Source organism: Cebidichthys violaceus, unplaced genomic scaffold, assembly GCF_023349555.1.
Source record: "Cebidichthys violaceus isolate CVI_PGR_0920_01 unplaced genomic scaffold, fCebVio1.0.p SCAF_4, whole genome shotgun sequence".
Classification (NCBI taxonomy): domain Eukaryota; kingdom Metazoa; phylum Chordata; class Actinopteri; order Perciformes; family Stichaeidae; genus Cebidichthys; species Cebidichthys violaceus.
Genome location: NW_027176594.1, coordinates 6,605,329 through 6,623,288, shown reverse-complemented (window position 1 = coordinate 6,623,288; position 17,960 = coordinate 6,605,329). Strand labels below are relative to the sequence as shown.

The following is a 17,960-nucleotide window of genomic DNA, read 5'->3' as shown; positions in this document are numbered from 1 at the left end:
CTACTTTACCACTATACTTTGGATATTAAACTCATTTCCTTTTATATATCATAATGTATTTTTGCATTCTGGAATGCAGACATGCTATAATATTTGGTCTTTTAGTCCCTTTCCACCCTCTAATATATCGCCACACCATTACTAATGTATAGCTAGGTGTTTACCCACTCAATGGGAATCCTGATGCATTTGTGCCTCCACTCCTAAAGCACCAATACATTTTGTTTGCTCTAACTCCCCAAGTGTTCACCTTTTGAGAGAACAGATGTATTTAAAAGCAGCAGTCATTATGAAGTAATCAATGGGATTGAGTGCACGCTCTCAAGTGCTCTCTCTTTTTGTCTTGCCGTTAGACAAAAAAGGTTTTCAAGAAATCTTTTTTTACGTGCATTTGTTTTGTTTTTTTGTCCGTTTCACTTCAGGTTGCCCTCCATGCATGTGGCGTTGCAACAGACATGGTGATGGACCATTGCATCCAGGCGGGAGCCGAGTTTGTCATCAGTCCATGTTGCTACGGCTTCATCCAAAACGCAATCAAATTCACCTTCCCCAAAAGGTTTGTGGCAGCTCATAACACCTCAGTCCCATGTCGCCTCTCAGGGTTTCTGCTTTCTGAAATGTTGTTTCTGACCATGTTGTTTCCTTGTTAGACCCCTGCTACCACTGCTGCTTCTGACCCATTCTCTCTTTGTGATTTATTTATTTTTTTCTCCATTTTCTCTTTTGAGGCTCTAGCTCTCCATCTTTTTCACACTTATTCTCACAACGCGCACACACACACACACACACACACACACACACACACACACACACAGACACACACAATCTATATCTCTTGTCACTACTTTTTATTCACCTCCTGTCTCTTATCATCACCACTGACAGTACAAGGCAGCAGTGTCACATCGCCTTCACAGCAAGGTCCACCTCTCACCTTTTCAATCTTAGCCCCCGCTCTATCAGCGACAGCGAATAGAGGGTTTGCTGTGCTGACGCTGTCTTGAATATTAGAGAGTGATAGAAAAATTAAGTTGGAGGTACAGACATGAAATACTACTCTTTTAAAAAAAAAAAAATGACTTTATCATACGCAGTGTTACAGACAATTCATTTAACTTTCAGTTCTTGTGATGCTGTTTTAACAGAGACCGAAGAAACAAATGGCAGCAGAGAAGAGGAAGTGAGAGGTTATACTTAAATGGTGGTGATCCTGTTGCTATAGCAGCGCTCTGTTGACTAATGGCTCTGTAATAGCTTCAGAATCATTACAAGGTAGTATGCTGTTAAAACCACTCTGGAACACTGAAGCTACAATGAGAAGGTTGTGTAAGACTGCTGTTTTAGCAACTGAAAGACTGCGATCACTAGCAAGTTGAAGTGGAGATACCCACTGTGATTGCTGTGCTGATTATGATTTTGGCATCGAGACTGATAGGTCTGGGTGAAAATCATACAGTGCATTGTGTCTACTGATTTCTTTTTCGGATGTAGTCGCTGACCATCAAAAGTGCTGAGCAAACAGCAAAATGGAACGTGCTTTTAGTGACATTTTTTTTACAATCCAGTTAGCAGGTGTCAGTGCAGTCACTGCTCCCATCGTGTTCACTTGAGTTACCTACATAATCTCAATTAGTTTAAAAGTTATAGTTTCACATGCCTGGACCAGAGCGCAATGACCCAGTGAAAGGTGAAAGTGCTTTCTTATACCACACTTATCACACCCAGCAAACACAGCAGCCACATGAGATACAGATACAATTCAGAAACACCACCGGTCGCATGGTCAGTGAAATAGAAATGAGAATCCATTTATAAGTCGCACGCAGAATGAGTATAATAAAATAGTCATAATTAGCAGTGGTATGTGTCAGTAAAAATCAAAGTACATGACAGTGGAACATGAGTGGTATAAAGTTTATCAGTGCCATAAGTCTGCAGAGCGGCAGCGGAAAACCAAAAAGCAACAGTGACATTGTTCACTCAGAACTGACGTGTACCACAAGAACAAGAGTGCCAAATTGTATCTTTTTGATCTCAGTGTTGCTGTCAGTGATAATGATAAGATTCATTTAGCCACAACAGGACTTTGACATAACAGCACACCGATGTAGAGCAGTGGTTAAACTTGTGTACTGTTACTATGTTTCAGGTTTTTTTAAGGGACTATGGGGAGGACCCTCAGTTTACGATTATAAATATTTAAGAGTTTTCACATACCTAGTTTTTCCTCTCCTCACTTTTGCAAACTTGACACTTCACCCCTCATAAAATATTAAAGAATGATGAAAAAAAAAAGACCTTGCAGCTGTAATGGACAACAAGAAGCTGTGTTTCTGGAGGGCAGTCGTGCAGTGATGGGCCAACACACCTGACTGTGTCAATCTTCATCTTGCTACTTTTAGTGTTTTCCCCTCAGGTCATGTTCCAGGTACTCATGCGGATATTCTGCAGGTGTCGACATTCCAGGCAGTTCACAGGTTATTTATGAGCTGTGAAACTTAACTGCCCATTTCATTAAGGCCCTAACAGTTTGAGTTAAACTTAAGACTTGTGACCTGACTGGCCCCTAACCCCTGACCCTCTTCATGTTGACTTTTAATTAGCTTCAACATTTAATCATCACAAACAAACCGACTCTGGTCCCATGTCAAAGCAAAAGCCCTGCTGTTTTATGAGTCCTTGTTTCCCAGAGAGGATGTGGTTTGTATTTAGAGATAATGCGTGCTGTTTGTGTTTTGTTGAGCCCGGTTCTTTATGTTTGTTTGTAAAATGATTTTTCCTGGGAAAAAAAAGAGGGTCTTAGAGCTGAAAGAGTAGACACATGATATTTAAGTGTAATAAACGCACTTTACCCCAACAATTCAATCACTACACTGTAATGTCAAAATATATTCTGTTTTTTTTTCTGTTTTTACAGCAAAAGGTTCCAAGAGACTCTGACTTATAAGGTATGTGATTTAATCCTTCTATTGCATTTATTTATTTGCACACTGCAAAATATCCAAAATAGAATACTGAATTACAGCAACAGTTTTTTAAGGATTGTGTTTCAGGTTCGGTTCCCCTATATACATATTGAAAGACGCCTTCATGGGTCACAACTTATTTTAATGAACTTATGTTCAATTACAACACAATGAAACAATTCTTTATCTCCGCTAATTGCTTCTTAATTAAAATGCCACTGCATCAACAGAAGTTATAATAGAAGATGCATTTAATTTAAAAGTTATAGTTTCACATACCAGAGAGTGCAAAGACCCAGTGAAAGGTGAAATACCGCATTTATCACTACCCAGCAAACTTAGAAGCCAGAAGAGATTCAATCCACTATCAAGTTCATGCATGAAGTCCTTTCTAAGTTCCTAATAACTTCTAGCTCACTATGTGATGTGTCGAATTTCTTGCTTGGAATCAAATGTAGCGCTACTATAGTATGTAAACAGGAAGTCACTGTAGCATCATAACATAACATCCAAAAATGACACTTTTAGGGTTGCAAACAATATATATGATTTAACTTCCAGGCCTTTGTAAATTATGTTTTATTTATTCATACATACATAAAGAAAAAATTACATTTCAGAGTGAGAAATGTCTAATTATGCTTACTTAGTACAAAAGTTACAAAAATGAAGTGGCCTAACATTTTGTAATTTGAAGTGTGTAAGTTCATTTTTAATTTTAATTTTATGTTTTTGTCTCACTCCAAGGGTGTCAAATACCCAGTGATTTAGCAGTGTATGAGATGCACCAGGCTTTCATCTAACTCCAGTATAATTATTAGATGCTGAGAACAACAGATTTAGTAGTAAGTGCATGAGAGTCCTCTAATAGAGGGAGGGGTTGGGGATTGGGTCAAACAAACACAGGATTTTCACCCAGGGCACAGTCATTCCTGTACTGTGTGAAACCAGAAGTTGAGTTATTTTTTAATGATGCCATTATGGCGTGATGCTACGCCATTGATTCAGATGACATCATGTGACAAATTTGACTTTCTGAAGAGCTGGTGCAACCGGCTCCTTCTGTAATTTGGATGTATCAGAAATCGAAATCATTAAAAAATGACATGACATTATTTTGCTTTATTTTATAGGACAGTAAAATATAATGAATTAAATGTCTTTGCTGTCATCACCGTGTTGGGCACGAAGATACCCCAGGCAGTTACAAGAGGGAGGCTCACACCCTCCAGTCTCTCAGTCCCTTATCGCTCAGCACAGACACAGCAGTGTACTCGGAGAGGGCCCATCCCACGATGATGTATGGGACCTGTCAGTGCCCCTGGAGAGAATCTGTGCAAAAGTTGCTGTAGGGCTTAGCCATGGCAACCTCAAGAGTTGACTTGTCACAACAACGGGCCACCTCTAACTTCTTTTCCGTTGTGCACAAGAAGAAACAGATTTTTACAGACGTGGCTTGAGAGTCACAGAAGATTACATATTATTTCAAAGACACTGGGCAATTGTACTTCTTTGTGATAGTTATGATTATTCTACTGTTTGTCCGAAAGCCCAGCGAGCAAGGGAAATCACAACTGCCATTATTTCTGTCTGGAAATAGGAAACTAAACATGTAGCCACTCAGCAGTAGAAATCTATATTCTTTTTAAACCAGCATATACATTATCTGTCACTTTAAACCCAAGCTCTAAATCTCCCCTGCCTCCCATTGTGCTTTTGCTTTCAACAACCATGTTTGGTATTTTCTATTCTTTTGGGCTCAGTGTACCACTTCATGTGTCTACCAAAATCCCAGCAAACACTTGGAGATATAAAAGCAGCGTTTCATTGTTTCATAGCAGAACCATAGTTGTCCTTCCTGAAGTACAGCAGTTAAGCAGAATGACAGCACATTGACAAATGGTGTATCGCTGGGATAAAGGACTAATGGTGTGAGATATTGGAGCTCAGCGCTAACTTTAAGCACCTGCTCCGTGGCTTTGCATTCAGCGTCAACCCTGTGGAGTGAGGAATTAAATCAATTAAAGTAGAAGCAAGTGTAGCGCTGACTATCCACTCTCCCGATTCACTTGTTCCATGAACCATAGCGAGGTAGAAACAGAAACTTGTCCTTCGACTGGAAATAAATAACCTGGTTCAGTTGGCCTTTTGGGACATTTTAAAGGGCTGATTTCATTCAAAGAATCTTATAAAGAGCACACTGAAAAAAGGCTAGTGTCTCTATGAAGATGTATTCTAACACAAGCATGCTATCATGCTTACAGTAACGAGTATTACATGCTGATTTTATATTGTTATTTAAATATTTGCCAGTTTCCCCTTCGTAGACTGTTAGCATGCTAACATCGGCTAATTAGCGCTAAACACAAATGACAGCTATGGTCGTTAGTTGCAGATCATAAACCAGAGTTTTGGGCAAATTGAGAGTTTGACCTGAGATTGATGCTTAATAAGAGGTTCACCAAATGTATTGCATTTGGTTACCAATTTGAAATGTTTTTTCTGCTTAAAACAAACCTGCTGGTGGCACTAGAGGAACAGTTAAGGGATCACAAAGTCAGGAGGACTCATCCTTTATGTAATATGAATGTCTGTACAAAATATTATTGCAATATATCCAATAATTGTTGAGATATTTCAGTCTCGACCAAAGTGGTGGGCTGACTGACATTGCCAACCCTAGAGCCTCTCCGCTAGTGCGGTTAATAAAGATCTGCTGGTGATGTTTTCCTACCTCTCAGCCAGTGCATGCTGATAGAGATAGAGTAAACTTTATTGGATAGATGGGTATGACAAATTCATGCACGCTTATGTGCATGCATTATAGAGTTAGTTTCATTGAATGGCTCATTATAAAAACTATTTTTGTATCCTTTAAATGCAAGTCTTTAAATAAAGTTATTGTAGCTAAAAGAAAGAGCTTGTGTTTCTGAGACTTGATGGATATCATCCAGAACTTTATTTACCTCTTCAATAAACAGTTCCTGTATTCATTGTCTGTCCTTGTTTCAGGAACACATGATCCTCTGTCGATTCGCAGACCAAACTGCTGTCCAGCTCCATCCTGAAAGGCGACTCATTGGTAATCTTCCCCTTGTGGCTGAACACTCACTCAATTCTAGTATTCTACTGTATTCTATTAACAGTCCATAAACAGTAGTCTTAGTACAAGGTGATGTTGAACTGTGACCTAACTCCACTGCTCTACTTTTCCATAAGGTCTAGACTTTTGAGATAATAAGTAAAAATAGTAAAAAATGCTAATGCGGGGATATCTTCAGTGTGAAAAAAAAAAGCAGTTGCCAGATCTGCTTGTCTGATTCAGAGGGAAGTGTTTTGTCAGACTGAAACCTTCAGGCCTGTGCTGGAGCTTCACTGTACAGTGTTTCATTATGTGAGAACACTCTTTACCCTGATAGTTCTCCAGCTTATCAAAGCTTCTCTCTGAATCCGAGGAGGCTCCCCAATGCCGCGTCAGTCTGAAGCCCTTTCATATGTACCTGACACCACCTGTCACAGTGTTTCTGCTCTATATCAGTTAACAGGGCTCAACCTCTCCCACTAACATTTTCTAACCATGTTTGATCCCATCTCTCCAGAGCCTGCCAGCGTGACTGTGCCCATCTAGACAGCATGACAGACCGAAGCTCACATTTACTGTGTCTGCCACCTGCTATCTAACTGCCTAATACATTTGAAGTCTGTTTAAAGTAAATCCTAAGAGAAAGTGGGATTATCAGTGGCTGTTGTTGATGAATAACGGGCTTCCGAAGGGCATTGGATACACATGCATACTGGGAACCTAGAGGAAATGGACAAAATAACAGGAATACCTACAATATGCAAACCAATACAGTAGCACTATAATGATTGCCATCTTTAAATGTGTTTCCCTTTGGTTTTTGCCCCTTTATTAACCTGTTACATAAATTTCAGTCTAATATTACTCAGATATACCCATTGTTATTACCAAGCTATTGCCTGGTTATTACTTCAGTAATTACATGGTATTACAGAATTATAACCTATATCATTCCACTATTGCCATATCCGTATTGCATCGGGTTAAATACCCAATTATGCTAGGCTTAGCTTGTTACGTTCTTGTAATCGTAACTTTTAAGGCTGTTCTTTGTGGTGCTGTCATTTTGGATTGCCTCACATTGTAAAATAAAAGGCATTCCTGTTCATTTTGTCCATTCCTGTAAGTATACACACAAAGAAAAAAGTGTATCAAATTGTCCCTTTCTCTATTAAGAACTGGTTTATTTTATTTTTTTGTACCACTGCAGGTAAACAGTGTATGGGCCTCGTAGACTTGGACCGCTCGTGGGTAGCAGAGACTCAGGGTTACTCTGTGCAGGTGATGACTATGGAGCCTGAAAGCTGTTCACCGAAAAACAACATGCTGGTGGGAAGGCTGCCGCACAAGAGTGGACTGAAAGTTAGTGCTAGACAACAGGAAGCACTGGTGCATAATTAGGACTGCAAGAACCGGTGTGGTGGATTTGATAAAGTACCCAGCCTCTGTGGCTCCTGGCTGTGTCATCATGGTGCTGAGAATACAACTTTTTTTAACCACCCTCAATGTTTTCTTTTTCTTTATTTTTTACAAGCCTAGGAAAATAAATGAGATGTTTGCTCATTATTTCTGGACTAACTTATCTCAAAATCTCTTTCACAGTGAAGATAAAGGCAATAGTGCTGCGTTTTCTGATGCGATAAACTGAATTACTCCTCTCCCTTGTGAAAAACACTCAATTATTGGACGCTTGGTTGTAGTAAAAGCTTGAACCTCTCACCAACTGCTACGTTACGTTTGTGTCTTTGCCTAAAATGTGTGATCAAGCTGTCAGCGTAAACAGAAGCAGCAGGAATTACACATCCACATTGTGAATTAAGCACACCATACTTTCCACATGCTGTTTTGGCAAATAGTCTGTATGCAGCCTTCTGTGATGGAACGGAGTCATCTCCCTCTGTTGCCAGGTATTAACAGAAGGGGGAGAATTTCAACGGTAAAAAGTCATCTGCACTTAAAGATCAGATGGGGAATTATCATTATCTACCACTCCTGTGTGCATGATTGTGAAGGACTGGCAGAGAGAGAGAGAGAGAGAGAGAGAGAGAGAGAGAGAGAGAGGAATATAGAAAGAGAGATATTGGATTTAAACTCGTCACATCAGGTAAAATTTAGCATTTGTCATGGGTCTACAGAGAAACTGATTATTCCTCATAAAGATTGAATGTGAATATGGTGTGCATGCAGTAATGCGTTCAGCGGCAATGAATATTTTATGATCCTGGCAAAAAAGGTCAGTGTGCTTGATTACATGCATACTATTCAGATCCCAGTTGTTGAAAATCACACAATACGCTCCTTATTTTCAAACCTACATACGTAAGGCATACTGTAGCCCATTAAGCTTTCCTTCTTTCAGGTGAAATTAGCCATCTGTTTCAATGAAAAATCCTGTGTTGTCACCTTTGTCAGTGTTTTACAGCTGCTTCAGAAATCAGGGGAGGTAGCCTTAAAGCCAGTTTTCCTGCTCACACCGAAGGGATATATGAGAGAGGTCCAGGCTTTTCCAGCGTCAAGCTCATCTGAATTCAGTCAGCAGACTCAATCTATCCTGAGGTGAATGGCCAGACACAGCTCCTGCAAAGGACTGAAATTATTTCAAAAGGAGACGCCTGACTCCCTGTTCATGTTTGTGGCTCTGCACAAGTGCACATTACAGAAATTCATATATGCACAAAAAAAGGAGAGACAGAGTTGGTGGCACTACTTAAAGCTTGCATGATAGATAGAATATTGAGGTGTGAAGTGGGTTGATTCAACTCAAACACCTCAGGCTGGAAGGTGACAAAAAACAGATTCTTTGTTTAGACAAAAATGGTTAAGATATCTGAGCTTATTTCTATGTAAATGCAGAGTGTTTCTTCACTAATGGTCAGCCTTGTGATGCCTTTCTATGAGCTGGATGTATTTTACTATTGTGTATTAACTGATTGACATCAATAAAAAAAGTTGACAAGATGTGAGCTGTACCTGAAACTAATTGTTTTTTGTGGAGCAAAAGAAGCCTGACTTAACAAAACCTATATGCATACTCGAGTCATCAGCGAGTAGTCTTTATGTATGTGCTGATAATCAGCTTTGAAATAATCATGGATTGACACTTTGATGTTGAATCTTTTCAGCAGACGCTCTCTTCAACATATATGTAAGTTTTCAAAAGCAGCTCTGAACTGGACAATTTGTCGTTGCAGCAAACAGCTCAGTTATTACATGTAATTAAAACTCAGTTTGTTGCTCCATATTTGGGCTTCCTCCCGGTTGGTATGAATTTTCAATTCATACGAAATGTGTTTTGTTTCACTTGTATATTTTTTCTTATAAACAACCGTGGGCATAATTATAGAAGTCAGGAATAACAACAAATTATTATGCACACATTTCCTATTTGATTGTCTTTAACAGGTCCCAGCTGCTGTTATTGCGCTCACCTCATAATGTTGTAATATTTTCTCTGATGCGTCACACACTATACCTGTCACATCTGCTGTCACCTTATATAACCTCCATTTAGGATTCCCCTTCTGATATTCTGTTTTTGTGTTTATTTACTGCTTTAGTCTGCTGTAGCATTGTCTGCTGAAGATTAAACTAATGACTCACTTTCCCTCATTAAAGGGTGAGTTCACCCAAATCACTAAAATACAATTTTCTTTTTCCATTTACCCCTGACAGTTTCCAGAATAATTTAGACAATTTCTGGAAAGAAATATTGATGTTTAGTGCTTTCATCTAAACTACAAGCACCACAATGCTTTATTGTACAGGTCCTTAATAATTACTTTACAATTTCCTCAGACGTTTCCTGGAACTGGCACCGATTATAGTTAAAATACTGTAGATAAATTTTTTCAATTGATGCACCTTCCAATTACTTAATTCAAATTAATTTCTAATAAGGACTCCCAGTACAAAGCAGTTAAACTCAAGAAGCAAAACATTGGACATTTGTCTAAAAACAAGCAGGAATTCATCACACACAGAATAAGAAAATACGATTCCTATAATTAAAGACCATAAATTATTTTAAGGGTTTCAATCGATCAGCTCTCTGCTTCTACATTCAACTAAATTCTAACTAAAAGCAGAAATGTACCCTCAGTAGAGTGCCGATCCCCGCCATGTGTGTCTGCAACGACCACTGACTTGAAGCGTTTATAGATTTCAAGTCTACTGAGCAAACTGCTTTCCTCCAGTGTGTCTCTGGCTGCAGAGCAGCGGCTGAGAGATACTCAGCAGTGTGTGTACTGGTAGTTCTGTTAGCTGTTAGCTTATAGCTGATCGCCAAACACACCATCCAAAACAATATAAGTGAGCAAACTCTTTTTCCCCACTGTGTTGCTGAGTGCAGGGAAGCGGCTAAGAGGCGGCAATGCACTCAGCTACATGATCGCTATCGGCCCCTACCGGCCAGGCGCTTGGTCAAGAGTATAGTGAGGAGACTGCAGCTAGTCAATGGCAGTATTAAACAGAAAATAAAAGGTGTTTTGAGCAAGTGTGTATCACTGCAGCCATGAGGGGTATTATACAATATTATACAGTTTACTGAAGCAGTATGCAAGACTTGCTGTGGACAGACACAGAGACGCTAATAACTACAGCCTATTGGGTGCGCATATCACCGGTTGTTACAGTGTCAGCCAACACACTTCAGTCAAATTCAAAAAGTCGTTGTTTAATACACTTCATGCAATCTTACCAAAAACAATATTAAAGTCACCAAGCTGTCTGCCCGCTTAGACATGGCAGGGTGGCAGCGTTGTACTCAGCTGTGTGATTACTAACAGCCCTACCGACCAGGTGGCCGAGTAGCAAGTGATGACTAAGCAGGCAGTCATTAGCAGTATAAAACAGGCAATCAAATTTGTTCTGAGAAAGTATGAGTCACCTCAACCATGAGAGGTCCTTGATCATGCAGCCAAAACTGGTCACCCAAAATATTAGGCAGTTTGCTGCTGCAAAATGTGAGATTACCCGTGGACAGACACAGAGATGCACACTAACTCATGGATGCACGCATGGAAACATGCACAAGCAATTGCATAACAATTGCATGATTCTCCTAGTGGAGATGATAACTTTGCCATAGAGACAGACATCTCCAAACTTCAGGAGATGAAACTGAAACTTTGCATAACAAAATACCACTTGGGATTAGTGAGAAAATATGTATGTTTTGGCTGAACTGAAGTTTCATGTGATCAGTCTTAGTTCTCCACATAATACCAATGTTAGTAGTAATGTGGTGGAACTTTGAGAATCTGAATTACACATAACTAGTTTTTAAATGTAATAAATCATAATGGAATTACATTCTTGCAGTCCAGTCATGAAAATCATGTGATTAATAGTGTAATTATACACAACCGGCATTTCTCCGATCACATGCTTCTGGAGATGTCAAACCTCTGTGCCACCGCATAGATTTATTATCAAATCGGTGACAGGGCGTAACAAGGCAACAGTGCCATGTATCAAAAGACGGCCGTGACTGTGAACAACCAGCAGTGGGCTAATCATATCAAACCCTCGTCTCATCCATCTCCTGCTCCATTATACTGAAAATGATGGCGTTTAGTTAACCTGTCATTCCCCCTATCCCGATTTCTTTCCATTGGGTCCTTACAGGAGAACTATTTTATTGACTGACTCCTCTGAATTGCGAGGCAAGAGTCTGAAAATGAGGCAGACCTTTAATGATTCTGTTTCCAGACAGTAGGTGTATGTGTGTGTTGGTGTGTATGAATGAATAGGCAGGAGGAGGCCTTGAGAGAAGGCTTATGTACAGTGTCCTAAAGTTTGTGCTATGCCTCTGAGTTAGGCAGATAATTACTTTAGCATCAGACTTAAACTCCAAGCATTTCTTAACTATTATTTTTTACAATATTGCAATTGACAAAATATCTGACACAAAGCAGAGTCAGAATCTCTCTGGATTCATGAAGCCAAAAAGGTGTTTTCAAATCAAATGCCACATCACTACGTGTTTTTATTTACAATAATTACAGGTTCAACAAAGGTCTGTCTATTTTTTTCTAAGTACTTTGAAACACCACTCATTTTGTATTTTGCGCTGCTTATCTTTTTGTCCTCTCTAAATTCAAATCCCAGTAATTCACACCGCGTTGTCTTTGCTGTGTGAGCAGCATCTACCTGGGTGGGCGATGCACCTGCGTGCCTCAGCAGGCTGCGCAATTAATTAAGGCATTCGCAAAGCATGCGCGGTGCGGAGCTGCATCTGGAGGTTCTTCCTCCTGGCTGTGCAGGTCATGACGTTACATGTTAAGTCCCTCACGTGGATTTCCGCGATGTTTTGACCGGTGGCTGGTATTTAAAAGACGGGGTCTGGCTGCAGTGGGTGCTGTTGGCTGAAGAGCCCACTGAGTGAACTTGTGAGGAGCGGAGAAAGAGAGAGAGCAAGAAAGTGAGAGAGAACGAGAGAACGAGAGAGAGAGAGAGAGAGAAAGCGAGAAGGAGCTGTGCACTCTCTTCCCGGCAGAGTGCATCCCGCTCCACACACACAGACACACACACACACACACACACACACACACACACACACACACACACACACACACACTCGCATCGGGGTCACTCTACTTTAAGGCAGAGGACTGGTTTCCACTCTCCCGTATAACGCACATGACCAGTCTGAAAGACGCCAGCAGACATTTCCTACCTGTGCATCTCCAGCGCGCGTCGCACAAACTCCCCTTCGTCTAATTGTTTCCTCCGCGGTTTCCTACCGGGTGATTTTGGATTACGGAGAAAAACAAGCTGAGTGGGCGCGTAACTCCAGAAATCATGGATTTATGGATAAAGTTGATGTTGTTGTGCAGCTGCAGCTTCGGGGCAAGTGCAGACTTTGATGGCAGGTAAGGGAACATGATTCACATTATCGGCGGACGCGGGGGGATTTTGTGAAATAACAGTGAGTTTGATTAAGAGCCGGGGCATCACAGTTCAATCCATTTATAGTCTGTTTCTGCAAAAACCGCGCCTTTGGTTAAAAATAGCGCTTGCTGGAGGGGTTGCAAACTGGAGCATAATTTCAAGATCTCCAAACGGCGAAGCTCAATTTAGCAATAAGAACATGTTGCTCATGTGAAATGATGTGCGTTCAAATGCACAGTGAGTAGCCAGGTGACTCGTGGTCTTGCCGAATCAGTCTTAACTTTTATTATGAAAACAGCTATAATCCAAGTGTATTCAAACCGGTTGGTTTTGCGCCTTGGAGCACGCATTCTGTTATAGCACAAACAGTGTTTTCACGTGCAGCAATCACACCAAGCTGTTCTTGTCTTGTGCAGATTTCCGGCAGATTACAAAGTGATGTGACAGCACGTTGCCCGGTGCTTCATGTTCAAACACGAATCTGATGAAGTATGTGCAGATAGGGGTGTGGAGACGTGCCAGACCCTAAAGAATGCATGTGTCCGAGATTTCCATCTGCCTAGGTGCATCTGAGTTAATGAACATGATGCCTTTTTTCTTTTTTCTTTTTGGCAACCATGCATCATAAAACCAAGTTGTAATTTAGGTCAAACCCTTCAATTACTTTGAAAGAAGTTATTTAAAAACATCTTTCCAATTTGTTTGTGGAAAAAGCAAATGCGTCAGTCATGTTAATTGTCAAAATGCTCATTTGTAGAACTATTTGTAATTTGTATGTATCTCTGTCAGACAGGCTCAGCCCCAAAGCAGGTCCTCTCTCATGTTGCACTTTTTTCAATTGAGTGAAACATTTTTTAAGATTATTGAAGAAACTTATTATTGAAGTTGTGTTCACGCATTTCAAAACGCATTTTCAGACTGACTGCCATTCCACCTGCTTGTTGATAGATTTTGACATCTGTCGGTTTATAGCCTTTCTTCCTCCTCAGCTCTTTCAATTCAGTTTCCTGCTGCTGTGTTCAAAAGTATTTCAAAAGAAGCTATTTGGATATCAAAGGTCTCAGCATTAAGTAAAAGTGTGTGTGTGTGTGTGTGTGTGTGTGTGTGTGTGTGTGTGTGTGTGTGTGAGAGAGAGAGAGAGAGAGAGAGAGAGAGAGAGAGAGAGAATGAATGAAGGAGAGGGCAGAAATATTACAGACAATTTGAGTTGAGCACATACAATGTCATTTTTATTTTGGACTTTTTCGTTTTTTCTTAATCACCGTGGATAATGTTTGTGTGACAGGCCATGGTCTGGTGGCTTTAACTTTTATTTCACGCATTGCCTTTGTGTAATGCTCATTTACTTTAACCTAGCAGCAGCATATTGTACATTATTAACATCCCTGCTGATGGAGTGGCTTGTCACCATAGCCATAATTTGACAATTTTTATGGGTATAAACTTGCCAGGGCCTGCGTCTCTGCCTCAATATTAATTCATTGAGAGAATATCCCCTGAGTCCCAGCACACGCAAAAAAGCCATTTATTACCTGCTCTCTCTCTCACTTATTGCCTTTTAGAGAGCGTTCCTAACAGGCTTATCCATCTAGTTCTGAAGGGTCCTTCACGGGCATCATTGGCAAGATCATTTTGTTCTCCCATAGCTGCACATAATTACCTACAAATGTGTTGCTAAAAACATTTTACTGTTGTTGATGCCACTCCTTGTTCCAATCAAGGACTCAGGGACAACCGATTTCCTGTCGTGTAACATAGAAGTCTAAAGTAAAGTCAACACATACAGTAGAGGATATTCTTCCCTAGTGATGTCACTATACCAACGCAGCCAAGCAGCACATACCAGACCTCCTCAGTAATAATCCAAAGCAGTGGACTGGTGCCAGGTTATGTTGGTGTTGTAATATCAGACCCACATTTGAGCTTTCAGGGGTTGAGAATGAGTGCGAAAATACTGTCAAAGTCACATTTTATACAAGCAGTTTAAAATATAAAGTAATACATTTATAGAATTCTGAGTGTTCAACATCTAGCGTATGTCAATGAGGAATGTGCCGACATCTTTATTAGGAGTCATAGAAGAGATTTAAAGTGTGATCATATGCTTTCTGAGAGTGGACAATAACTGAAGTCAGACTCCACTGACTTACTGTTCAATGTTGTATTTTATTGAGAGACACTCATTCAAGTGCTATACCTCACTAAACAAGACTTATGAACTTTATCAGGTACCAACTCGGCATACAGCATTTCAGTTTGTGACTAACATTTCTCTCCCTGCTTTTTTATCATCTTTATTCAGCAAACAGGACAGTTTTATAGTAAGAGAAACTCAATTGAGAAACTCTATATTGTATTAAAATAAGTGCTACATGGACAAATAAACCCACTAGTACTACCACTGGTCTCCATAATAGTCTAGAGTCTACTATGTAATTTAAGTATAGTGACATTGACATTTTTCCCTGTCCTTTATACATCGAAAGAAAGGATGAGGATAGCAAGAGTTGCTGCCAGGTAAGGTCACAATACAATCTGTGACCAGACAATTCAACAGTCCTGTGATGAATACAAGATTTGTGATTTAAAGCTGGAATTGGCAGGTTTTTATGGGCGTAAAAAAAAACAAAAAAACTTGCAGTACATTGTAATTCAAGTGGTTTGAGAGATAATTTTTGCACCTCTTCTTTGATCTGTTTTCAGGCTTTAGGAAATCTAGCCATTGATGGGAGACTTGGCCAATCACAGGTCATTTCAGAGAAAGGGCGCTCCTACTACAAATGCAGATGCACATGCACGTACCTTAAGATGGTAAACGCCTGGTTTAGTGGGGAATATCATGCAGAAAAAGCTAGCTACTCCAGCATTAGCAACAACTGCCTAGAAGACAGACTTATCAAAAAGATACCGACAATAAACACAATAAGTCATGTGTTAATATTGGCGAAGCATTTTAGAAATGGAGTGAAATGTTGGTAATAGTTTAGCCTTCTTCCAACCCGAGTATGTAATCTCAAAGGGCTTTAGAAGCCCATAAGTTTGCACAAAAATTCACAGAATTGCCGCTGTATAACGGTATCGGGATCCCGATCGGGATGATGTTTGAAATGAATGAGTAGTACGTGTAGAAGTTACGATATGAAGGGTGTTTGGAGGGGTTTAGGACATAGAAATGAGAGCTGCAGTAAGTGACTACTGAAACTGCCTACACCAGCTGTAACACTAATTGTTGTTTACACTGTGTCGGAGTAGATTTTGTGGTGATATGTAAGGCTGTAGTTGGAGGTATTGAATCCCACAGTTGTGAAATGAACCCACGACTGGACAGCAGAGTCATGGCCGTCTTTCACTGTGGAAAACCTTTTTCAGGCTAAAGCTAGACGTAAAAGGGTTTCATTCCCTCTACAAGAAAACATCCTATTAGCTCTTGTATTGCAGCACATGCTCTTAGCTGTTTGTTTGGAAGGAGTGCTTTCTTTTTCAACACAATTGTTGACAACATCTACCTCTTGATCCTACAGAGGTTGAACGCACTTACTAAGCAGGACTAAAAGGTCTGCCAAAGCAAGATAACATAATGTAAATAAAAGTATTGCATTGCAGTATATTGTAAGGAGTTTCAAACATTTTACTTATCCATAGATGTGAATGAGGTGGATATCTTTCAGTATGGTGCTCTATTACAGTGCAAATGCCTGAAAAGTGCCACGAAGTTGACACAAAACACTTATTCCTACATCAGAAGTATCAACAAAGACATCTCAGTATTGCATTTATTGCAAGGACATTGTGCTGCATTGCACTGCATCAAGTGTTTCTATTTTTCTGGCCACTCAGTGAATACCTTCCACTATGTCTTCTTTGTATGTATTTTTTAATAGGCCAGCTGACTTCTCACTTTAAATCCTTACCTCAGATATTTGTCAACATCCCACATGGTGATGTGTGTTAATGTGATAGACTTGGCAGTCCGCATGCAGGTCTGGCAGCGCGTGTAGCCGAGGTGGTTCATTATGACGCCAGACATCTTATGACTGCACAAACTCATGCCTTCAGCTGAGCCTGGCAGGTCCCAGCAAGTCTTTCACACCAAGATGCTACAAGGCAGCAATCAACATCTATGAGTGTTTGTGGGGGAAATCAATTCAACAGGCACAATTTGCATGCTTCAGTATGAATTCATGGATGGATGATTGATAGATGGATGGAATTATATACCTTCATGGTTCTGATTATCATGCTACACCCCACACTGCTCCTCTGAGCGATGGACTCAATGCTCTTCACTGTCAGGAAGGGGAGATCTTCCAGCTCTGTATCCATTAGTAACACAATGGAAGAAGGATGGCGCCCCTATATTCTCCTGAAATAAACGTGTCTGATAGTGTGCGCTTGGGAAGATGTGTCCTATTGCATGTGTGAAGGGTAATAATTATCTGCTTGAGTTCCTTCAAGGCTTAGTGTAATTTAAGATCATTATTCAGCCCCAGGATAATAAATACAGGTATTATGCTTGAGTCCATTTGATATGCCAGCTTTCTGTTCAGTAATATCACTGGGGACAAGCTCTTTTATTTTGGCGCAGTGTCGTCATAACTCCCATTGTTGATTGAAACCCATCATGATTTTCAAGCCAGAAAAGTTCTAAGAAAATGTCTATTCAGCGTTGGTGTGGTGAATTGGTGAGCTGGTGAATTGTATTGAACCCTCAGTTCCAAGTTCAGAGTGTGTTAATGTGCACAACTCTGCCTTCAGCTGAATTCAACATGAAGAGAGGACTGAGAGCATGAAACTGGATTCCGTATGTGTATATAGGAGTGGAAAAAGAAGTACATGAAAATATTTGATAATATTTAATCCAGAACCCGTTGTACCTCATGAGGTTCCTGTTTCCTTATTGCTTCTGCAGCACAAAACAGACCATCCACAGGGAGCCAGTAGGGGTCAAACTGCTTCTTTGTTCTTTTTGACATCATGTGCTCAGAGTCAAATGTCATGCCCTTCTGATCCTGGCAGGTGTG

General features: G+C 40.2%; 2 protein-coding genes across 5 annotated transcripts in view; both read left to right on the top strand.

The window, feature by feature from the left end:
• gstcd (glutathione S-transferase, C-terminal domain containing) overlaps positions 1-9,006 on the top strand; it is a 48,737-nt gene extending 39,731 nt beyond the window's left edge. The window contains exons 9-12 of the mRNA XM_068727290.1: positions 423-556; positions 2,918-2,948; positions 5,979-6,048; positions 7,259-9,006. Coding sequence (XP_068583391.1) covers positions 423-556; positions 2,918-2,948; positions 5,979-6,048; positions 7,259-7,449 — 426 coding nt within the window. The 3' untranslated portion in view covers positions 7,450-9,006. The remainder of the gene's footprint in view (positions 1-422; positions 557-2,917; positions 2,949-5,978; positions 6,049-7,258) is intronic.
• A 3,362-nt stretch (positions 9,007-12,368) lies between these two features.
• npnta (nephronectin a) overlaps positions 12,369-17,960 on the top strand; it is a 46,798-nt gene continuing 41,206 nt past the window's right edge. Inside the window, exon 1 of one of the 4 annotated variants that reach the window (XM_068727218.1) lies at positions 12,369-12,920. In XM_068727218.1, coding sequence (XP_068583319.1) covers positions 12,850-12,920 — 71 coding nt within the window. In that variant the 5' untranslated portion in view covers positions 12,369-12,849. The remainder of the gene's footprint in view (positions 12,921-17,960) is intronic. The other 3 variants (XM_068727219.1, XM_068727220.1, XM_068727221.1) reach the window with 3 other exon arrangements.